This window comes from Poecilia latipinna, unplaced genomic scaffold (assembly GCF_001443285.1).
Source record: "Poecilia latipinna isolate Pla-1442-1.1 unplaced genomic scaffold, P_latipinna-1.0 Scaffold1153, whole genome shotgun sequence".
Taxonomy (NCBI): Eukaryota; Metazoa; Chordata; class Actinopteri; order Cyprinodontiformes; family Poeciliidae; genus Poecilia; species Poecilia latipinna.
In genome coordinates, this window is record NW_015113769.1 from 96,338 (window position 1) to 106,871 (window position 10,534).

Below are 10,534 nucleotides of genomic sequence, written 5' to 3' on the forward strand. Positions count from 1 at the left end.
TGGATGTGGTTTAAATCCCCGTCTTTTCCCCTCTGTGGCACACGCGGCACTAATGATGTAGGACGCATAAAAAACAAAAGAGAGGTTGTAAAACTGTGTGAACTGGTTCTGTAAACAGAAGGTTATTCTGGGCAGATTGTTTAGAAACTAGTGTTTCTCCTTAAATAAAGACAACACATTCACTGTTGCTGCCAGTAACACTTCCTATTAAACAAAGAGGACAGCAGATGATACCCAAGCCAATATGCAAGCGATGAACATTTCACAATAATCTGGAGACAAAAAGCCTCCTAAGAAATGAAACAGTGTGAAATATGAGTAAAAGAAATGATTGCTAATAATTTTGGTTATTTTATCATCCCACTTCATAGTGGAGTAAATACATTATGAACAAATAATTCTGATGTAAAACTCTCAGCATCCACAACTTCTATGCAAAAGCAAGATTCTGGTGTCACATCTGAAATTATTTACAAACATTGAATAATAGCTTATAATATCCAGATGTGTTGCCCTGTGTCACTAAAAATATAATAATTACATAAACGCATAATAAAAATAACTGTGATCATTAAATACAAATAAAAAGTCAAATCCAGATCAGCATGTGGCACAAATGGAAAAAAAAGAGGCTGAAAAAAAAGCCTCTTTTCAAATTACTGGTCACAGTTGTGCTAACAACAACACTCTTTGGTGTGAACGCCGTTACTGAGTGAAGATGACTCAGTTGTCATTGATTTCATCACGTGATGGTTAAAGCGAAGTCAGAGAAGTGCAGAAGCCAGTTAAAGAAAAACTTTATTTTCAATAATATGTCTGCAGTCGGGCTGCTCAGTGGTGTTAATGGTAGCAAGAAGGTCCTTGGTTTGCTTTAACATTTACCTTTCAATGCTGAACCTGAAAATGAGTCAAATGTTTCGGCAATCTGAGTTAAGAGCAGGATCTCCATTTTGTAGCTGCTGTTTTTGTAATGCTACCTGTGCTAATATGCTAAAAACAGATTACAAACAGTGTTCATGCCAGGCTCCAAAAAATATTTGGATTGCTGTTCTTATACGTTTCTAAATTATAGTTATTAAAATAATAATCAGTATTTATACTGCTGGATCAAATCCAGAAATCAGAAATCGGCCACAAAAATCTAATCGATTTGTCTGTAATCGCAGCTCTAAACGCTAGAATAACTAGATGACCAAACATGATGTCCTTCAGGCCAGATAGTGAAACTAAACCTCTGAAAAGGCTGATGAGCAGCAGCTGTGTCGCTCGTGGCTTGGCACCTGTTGCGCGTTTCTGGCATCGCCGTCTGTGCTGTTGCAGTTTGACTCCAGGCTAATCAGGAAACTGATTGTGCTGCTTTTTGTAAGAAGCTAATTATACCGAAAGCAAGATAAACAGGAGGGAGCTTCATTACTGAATGTTCTCAACCTTTTTATTATTTTCAGCATCATTAAAATACACCAAGACTTCATGTTTTTAATGGACGATACATTTTCTGAATAAAAAAACAACTCTTCTAAGAGTTAAAAATATTTCAATGTGTTTATGTGAAAGAAATACTTAAATGACAACAAAGGACTTGAGGAGCAGCTTTGCAATATTTAACAGTTAGTTGGTTGAGGGATCAGTGGAAAAAACACAATAAAATAAAGATGTGGGATTTGCTGTTTGAAAAAGAGATGAAAAGGTTCTGATGTCTAATAGTTGAAATAAACTGCAACAAATAACTTTCCAGGTCATTTTCCATGTGTTTGCTCAGTTAACATTTATTCCCAAACAAATTTCCAGTGATCACAATCCAACGTAAGCCTCACTCCTCTCTCTAATGCATTAACATTTGGTTTTTAAAAGTTGTTGATATTAAACTGCAACATGCACACACACTAAAATATATATATCGATATATAAATATGCTATTTTAAATGAAACTGCTTTAACACATTCATTTGATTAATTAATAGCGCAGCTTTTTAAGCATTCAAATTTTTAACTCGATTAATTAATGTATGTTTTTACATGCAAAGTTTCTGGCCAGAATCTTTGTATCCGCATGTTTCTGGTACATCCATAAATCTGACACACAAACAACATTCGCTAACAACAGTGATGGACGACGAAGGCTCTTCTCTCAGCCCACTGAGGTTCATTTCTGCTTCTAACATGATCTGATGGGACTCTGGATGGGACTGTTCAAGTTATAATAAAAGGAGTCAGCCTATCAGCGAAGCTTTTCAAGCCTAAAATAGCATCTCAGTGCTAACCCTGCTGCAGCAGCACTGGCATCTCCTACTCTGATCTCAGAGTCCACAGTTCCACGTTTCTGAAGAAGAGATTCCTGAAACTCTGGGAAGCTGGATTTTCTCCAACCTGATGGTCGAATAACAGATTAAAAACAATAATTATCTTCCTTGAGTTTATGCATATTCAATAATTTAGCAGCAAAAAAAGTTTTTGAATTGAATATTATTTTGTCCATTCAAATAGTTTTTGATTTATTGTGATTAATTAATAACAGACCCAGCAATTAACTCTATTAAAATTTTTAATGGAGTCCCACCTCTGGTTTTGGGACACATCACCGTGTCTGTGACTATAAGTCTAACCTTCGTTCCCGTTCGTTTCCCTGCCTTAGGAGATCATTAATATTCCAGAGCTTTACATAAGTCCAGTCCTTCTCTTCCTGCTCCCTCTTCCCCAACTCTGATGCAGATTTATGACTCACACTCCTTCATGAACTTCTCTTGGATAGCATCGTGAATTCACTGTGATTTTTGTCACCACCAGATTTAAGACCTTTAATTTAAGACCGCCTGAACAGTTTACAGTGTCTTTCTGTTTAAAGGGCTCCTCTTTGTGACATGTTCTCTTTTACAGAAAAGCAGTAATATTTGAATTATATACAGATTTTATTTTCTGTTTAACTGTACATTTTAAAGAGCTCTCAGTTAAAACAGGATCCCGGCTGCGACTCAGAGTGCAGTTTTTATCTAACCAACCGTTAAATTTTACCCACAGGTGAATGGACGGAACATTCTCTCTGTTGATTACGATCGCACCCTGAGGACTGAGAAGATTTACGACGACCACAGGAAGTTCCTGTTAAAGATTATATATGACACTGCGGGCCACCCGGTCCTGTGGGTGCCCAGCAGTAAGCTACTGCCAGTTAATGTGAGCCGCACAAGCACCGGGCAAATCAGTGCCCTACAGAGAGGCCCCACCACCGAGAGGCTCGAGTACGATAGCCAAGGCCGCCTGATTTCCAAGGTGTTTGCAGATGGGAAGATATGGAGCTACACCTACCTTGAGCAGGTGAGAAAATCGCATCACCAGCAGAAATAATAAGAAAGATATATTGTGCAGCAGAATAGTTTTACCCCAGAAGATAAATGTGGACCTTAAGTTTCCCTGCTGTTTCTCTGATATATGTCAGGGTTAATTAAGTTCAGGAGGCCTCAACATGATTTAAACAGTAAGGCTAATTACCACTGCTACAATTACATTTGTTCTCAACATTTGTGTGAGGCGGTGAGCGGGAGCAGCGCAGCAGGATGTTCTACCTCACAACGCATTGCTCATCGTGGAAAATGGACTAAATGTGCTACACAGTCATAAACACTTTAAAACACAGCATCTCCACCCGAAACACTGCAGACTCATGCAGCTGAAACCAGAAGTTTACATACACCAAAAAGAAAGTCACAAAACCATTTGAAGTTAAATCAGATCAAACTTTTCTTGCTTACGGTGAGCTCTACGTTCAGAATAATTTGGGAAGAACTAATGCTCCCAAAATATCGTCTTTGGCTTAACAAGCCAAATTCTTAAGATGAGACATAAGGAGGATGTTAGGTCTGTCCAGATGCAGACGGTGCAATCCAGGGCGTCGCCTCCAAACAAACAGCAGCATTAAATATGCATGAGATGTTTGTTTATATAACTATGAAATTTAATGTGTTTTTTATTTAATTGAATACTTTAGTTTTGACTAAAACTATTCAAAACATGGATTTCATGTCACAAATAAGACGTGTAATAAAAGGTCATGCTGTTTAAATTCAAGGAGAATTTTTGATGATATTAAAAACTATAAAATGCTGTTTGTGATTAGTTTTAATGACAGTAACAGAAAATGTTGTTTAGGTCAAAATTTGTAACAAATATTTTCAATGTATTGATTTTTATTACTAGGTGCATCATGTTAATATTATAACTCAGGATGGTTTTGATTGCTTCATGTTCAGCTCTTTTCCAGTTTTTGCTACTTATTTCACCTGCAAATATGGACTATGTTAATATTTCAACCTCATTTAAGATGCATATAAATAAATAAAAGCTAACTACGTTGGTGATCTGTGCATTTTGCTGTTCCATGTCAAACAGCTGCTCTTGGATGTACTCTTCCCCTCATTTCTTGTAGACTGTGTTTAAAATTGTGCAGGGATGATCAGCAACAAAAACATGCAAATATTTCTTTCTGCAGTCACTTCTGACTCCATCCTGTCATTGCATGACCTAGAAAGGCCATGTCAACACTGACACTGGCAGCACAAGGGGGCTCAGGAAACCTCAGTGTAGCGACGGATGACTGGGCATGACATTTTAACAGAGAGACTTTGGGAGACAGAGCACACTCTAAAAAAATGCATATTCTTTGAATTGATTAAGTGGGCTGTCTGGATACCAGGAGTTAATAAACTGCTGATAGATATGTATATGTATGTAAGAATTATATTCAAATCAGACTGTATCTCATTTAAATGTTTCTAGCTAAGTTCTAACCTAGCACATTCGATATCCCTTTTTCTTTGTAATTTTGCATTGATTTGTTAATGTGCAACTCAAGTAGCTCAGGTCTCACAAGCGTCACAGTTCTACCTTCTACATTTTTTATGCACAAGGTTTCACCTTTCCTCAAACCAGAACATTTCTACTTTCCGCCTTGCTTTGAAAATATATTCTGCAGGCAAGCGACTAAAAAAAGAACACTGTGTTTTGCTCTCTTCCCCTCAGTCTATGGTTCTCCTGCTTCACAGTCAACGGCAGTACATATTTGAGTTCGACTCTCTCGAGCGACTTTCTGCTGTCACCATGCCAAGCGTGGCCCGCTACACCATGCAGACCATCCGTTCAGTGGGCTACTACAGGAACCTATATCACCCACCTGAGAGCAACGCCTCGGCGGCTGTGGATTACAGCGAAGACGGCCTCCTGCTGAGAGTAGCTCACCTCGGGACCGGCCGTAGAGTTCTGTACAGATACCGCCGGCAGAACAAGATCTCCGAGATCTTGTACGACAGCACGAGAGTCAGCTTCACCTACGACGAGACGGCAGGTGTGCTGAAGACCGTCAACCTGCAGAACGAGGGCTTCATCTGCTCCATCCGTTATCGCCAAGTTGGTCCCCTGGTGGACCGGCAGATTTTTCGCTTCAGCGAAGATGGCATGGTGAACGCACGCTTCGATTACACGTATGACAGCAGCCTGCGTGTCACCAGCGTCCAAGGCGTCATCAACGAAACGCCGCTACCCATCGACCTGTACCAGTTTGACGACATCTCAGGAAAGATCGAGCAGTTTGGGAAGTTTGGTGTCATCTACTATGACATAAATCAGATCATTTCCACGGCTGTCATGACGTACACAAAGCACTTTGATGCACACGGACGCATCAAGGAGATCCAGTATGAGATATTTCGTTCACTGATGTACTGGATCACTTTCCAGTACGACGATGTAGGTAGAGTCACTAAGAGAGAACTCAAAATCGGTCCCTTTGCCAACACCACCAAATACAGCTATGAGTACGACGTGGACGGCCAGCTGCAGACCGTGTTTCTAAACGACAAAGTAGTGTGGCGCTACACGTACGACCTGAATGGAAATCTGCACCTGCTGAATGCTGGAAACAGCGGCCGGCTCCTGCCGCTGCGCTACGACCTGCGAGACCGCATCACCCGCCTCGGAGACATCCAGTACAGGATGGACGAAGACGGCTTCCTCCGTCAGAGAGGAGCAGAAATCTTTGAGTACAACTCCAAAGGACTCCTGGTGCGGGTCTACAGCAAAAGCAGCGGCTGGACAATCCAGTATCGCTACGACGGCCTCGGACGCAGAGTCTCAACCAAGACCAGTCTGGGGCAGCACCTGCAGTACTTCTACGCAGATTTGAGCTACCCAGAGAGGATAACCCATGTATACAACCACTCCAGCTCAGAGATCACCTCCTTCTACTACGACCTCCAAGGTCATCTCTTTGCTATGGAGATCAGCAGTGGAGAAGAGTTCTACATTGCTTGTGATAACACCGGCACACCTCTGGCCGTCTTCACCAGCAACGGCCTTCTGGTCAAACAGCTTCAGTACACCGCGTACGGTGAGATCTACTTCGACTCTAACCCTGACTTTCAGCTGGTGCTGGGCTTTCATGGTGGACTGTATGATCCTCTGACGAAACTGCTGCACTTTGGAGAGCAGGATTATGATATCATGTCTGGCAGGTGGACGATTCCAGATATCTCTGCTTGGAAAAAGGTTGCCAAAGAGCCGGCTCCTTTTAACTTGTACATGTTCAGAAATAATAATCCTATCAGCAAAGTCCATGAACTGAAAGAGTATGTTGCAGGTAAGATATCTTCTTCTTAAAGAGGAGAATTTTGATAACTGTAATTTTTTGAGAACATATTTTTGTTCTCCAGTGAACAAAAACAATGGGTAGTTTGCTCAGATTAGCTGTTAATTAATTGATTTGTCAACTGGATGATGATGATGATGATGATGATGATGATGATAAGGATGATTTGTGTATTTTTCAGATACACAGTGCTGAATTTAAGTTTTCACGCGTCTATACTTGTCTTCTGTTTGACCTTTTTGTCACATTTAAATATTTCAGATCATCAGAGACATCTTGAGAAAACTGAATTTAAAGAAAAAGGCTAGCCATAAACGTTTGGCCTTTTAGGGAAAAATAACTACCCCCTAAAACCAAATTATCTGGCAATAAATATCATTAAATATAATGGTATTTACTTATTATAAATATATAGTTATCTGATAAGTAGCAATGGGTGATTTATATCACTTTGAAGTAATTTTGACTCTTTGCAGAATAAATGTTGTTCTAGTAGATACCAGCACAAACGGCATGTTCCAGGTCATTCCTCTGCATTTCTGTTAGATTTAAGTTTGAACATCGACTAAGTTACTTAGAAATCTCATGAACTCTTTTTAGTCTCGCTGGAGACCGTGAGGTTTGCAGAGCTTTAGCTTTGGTCTCGGTTCACATGTGATCTCCTGGTGAGTCATTCATGTGCTTTGGAGTAATTTGACAAGGCCAACCACACCTGGACAGGTTCTGCACTGCTCCATATGTTTTTCATTTGTGGATAATTGTTTCTTTTTTTGTGGTTCTCTAGAACAAATATTCAGTAAACTTTCCAGACAGAGAGCTGTCAGTAACTTATGCCTCTTTTCCACTGAGTGGTAGGTAGAGCACGGGTTGGGCAGTTTGGTACGATATTTTATCTGTTTACATTTTTAAAGTGCCCCATACAACCGACATGTCCTGCTCCATTCCTGGGCCACCTGGGGGCGTCAAACTCGTTGTTGACCTGGTATGACCCAACGTTAGGGGTTTGGGTCCAAACGCTCTCATTAAAACACCAGACCATAAAATGGCGTACTGAACTTCCATACCACTCGTGTTGCTGAATACTTTATACTGGGCAATATTTGTTGCTTATTGAGGTCAATAAAACCTGTCTGGCACTTTCTGGTTCAAAATCCAAAAAATCTGGCTAATCATACGTAATTAATCATAGGTGGTGATATAAGAGGGGAATAACTTTTTTCAAATATGGCTGGGCTGGTTGGATAAATAGTTACTTAAATATTGCATTTTGTTTTTTTTTTTTTTTTTTACAAAAGTTAGGATGGGAGTCATGAGTTTATGAAGTTTTCTCTTGATTCTGCAGATGTGAACAGTTGGCTTGTAACGTTTGGATTTCATCTTCACAACACCATCCCTGGGTTTCCCGTTCCAAAGTTCGATCTGAGCATGCCCTCCTATGAGCTGAGGAAGAGTCAGCTGTGGGACGACCTGCCGGTGGGTAAAACGCCGAGCTCTTTTATTTACCAAGCAGATGCATAGAACCTGCAGCTAATACACAAAAATATTACTTTGTTTACCTCGCTGTCTTGAAGGTGCCATCCCTTAATTAGCCTGCCATGTATTTCATGGAATATCCACCTTAATTGGTCTATTTTTGTATAATAATTATAATCATATAACTAGAAAGTGTGTTCCTCCGCCTACCTTCGGTTAATAGTTGAAATGTGTTCATGCTGTCTAATTTTATATGAAATGCTGCTGTTAAAACCGTCTTTGATGTTATTTATGCAAGAAATCCTTAGTCTAAAACCTTAACACTCTCACATAAAGAAAATCATCAGGGATTTATCTACATTAGAGTTAAGAACATGGCTTAAAAATACCACTGCCTCAAATAGGGATAAAAAACAGCAGCTCTGTGAAGCCGAGCAGTAGCTGGTTCTAAATGGCCTAGAGAGTCGGGTTCTGCCATGTTCAGGCGTTAACGTTTCACTGCACTTTTCCTACAGTCTATCTCTGGGGTCCAGCAGGAAGTAACCAGACAAGCGCATTCTCTCTTGTCATTCGAGCGGCTGCCAGAAGTCCATCTCAGCCGAGGTCGAAGAGGTGAAAAGCCTTGGCTGTGGTTCTCGGCTGCAAAGTCTCCCATCGGAAGAGCTGTTATGTTTGCCATATATAAAGGCAGCGTCCACACGAACACGCTCAACGTGGCGAGTGAGGACTGCATCAAGGTTGCGACGATCCTCAATAACGCTTTCTACCTGGAGGACCTCCACTTCACCATAGAAGGACGGGACACGCACTTCTTTGTGAAGCCGGGCCTCCCGGACGCCGACCTCGCCGCGCTGCACCTTACCAGCGGACACAAGACCCTGGAGAACGGCATCAACGTGACGGTGTCCCAGTCCACCACCGTCATGGACAGCAGGACTCGCCGCTTCGCAGATGTGGAGATCCGCGCCGGGGCTCTGGCTTTTCACATCCGCTACGGCTCCACGGTGGACGAGGAGAAAGTGCGGGTGGTTGAGCTTGCACGTCAACGCGCCCTGGCGGGGGCGTGGGCCCGAGAGCAGCAGCGGGTGCGTGACGGGGAGGAGGGGGTTCGCCCCTGGACAGAGGGGGAGAAGAGGCAGCTGCTGAGTGGTGGGAAAGTGTTGGGATACGACGGGTACTACGTGCTTTCCATCGAGCAGTACCCGGAATTAGCAGATAACGCCAACAACATCCATTTCCTGCGGCAAAGTGAGATTGGGAAAAGGTAACAATCCGAGGTGCATTACCTGCCAAAGAAACTCAGTTTTGGTAGTGAAATCAATGTGGAAGAAATGAAACAGCTGCTGTTATGTACAGAGTGTGGCTTTGTTTTGTAAAAAAATAAAATAAAAAAAAGAAACAAGTAAAAAAGAAGGAGAAAAAGAGGTCAAAAGCAATGCTGTGCATTGTGACCTACAGACTTCAGAGTAAATGTACAACTACACGAAGCCTTAACATGGCAATTACAGGTCAGTTCCTCTGTAGCACAAGCCTTCTGGACTCGGGACTCCAAAGCAGAGGAACCTGGATGTTTTTAACCAGACGCTGAGCTTATGTAGGTGTTTTATGTTTGATTTTTTTATGTTTTCATCTGGAAACGTGTGGTTGAACAAAGTGTCAATGGAACAGAGGAAATGTTTACATTATGCATACCTGCACTTCTCTAGAAGTACCGGGCTCATGGATCCACGTTCCTAGAGCAAGCAGCGTTCTCAAGCAAATATTTGTTTTTAAAACCAAGAGACTTCTGATGTTTATTCTCACCAGACAACCACTATGTATACCAGATTTAGCACTGTAAAACATCAATATGTCATATTCTCTTTAAAATGCTTTTAAATGGAAAAAAAAAGATGTTTCAATACCTAAAATAGTAAATGTGGGAGAAAAAAAGTGCAGCGAAGTTGTGATGAACTTTGTTGAGGATGTGGAGCAGCACAGGTGTGTCTTGGATATCACAGGGACACCATCTTTTGTAAATGATCCAAGAGTTTTATGCAGTTTTTTTGTTTCTTTTTAAGAAACTGAATCAATGTCTGTACAAGTCATTAACAGTAATTTATGTTGTGTTTATACATAAATAAAGTCAAGCTGGTTTTAATTTCACTCTTGATATATTTTGGGATTTTTTCATTTCCAGGCTGTTCACACAAATGGAACAGCTTCAGGTTTCCAACACTCTGTCCATTTAATTATCCAGACTTTTTCAGATTTATTTGGGTTTTTTTATTACATTTATGTTTTATAAATCCTGAAAACAAGATGCTGAGTTTAGCTTCTAAAACAGTTTTGTTGTTTTTTTTTTAACATTTTTGACAACTCAAATTAGAAATCTCAAACATTAATATTATCTAGTTAGATTTAATCATAAATTTTATGTTTTTGGTA

General features: G+C 40.8%; 1 protein-coding gene across 1 annotated transcript in view; it reads left to right on the top strand.

Annotated features, from left to right (window-relative positions):
• LOC106960083 (teneurin-3) overlaps positions 1-10,252 on the top strand; it is a gene marked incomplete at its 5' end in the record, with an annotated part of 104,795 nt that extends 94,543 nt beyond the window's left edge. The window contains 4 exons of the mRNA XM_015053003.1: positions 3,016-3,312; positions 5,014-6,625; positions 7,977-8,107; positions 8,623-10,252. Of these exons, the coding sequence (XP_014908489.1) occupies positions 3,016-3,312; positions 5,014-6,625; positions 7,977-8,107; positions 8,623-9,375 (2,793 nt within the window). The remainder of the gene's footprint in view (positions 1-3,015; positions 3,313-5,013; positions 6,626-7,976; positions 8,108-8,622) is intronic.
• Positions 10,253-10,534: the final 282 nt, after the last annotated feature.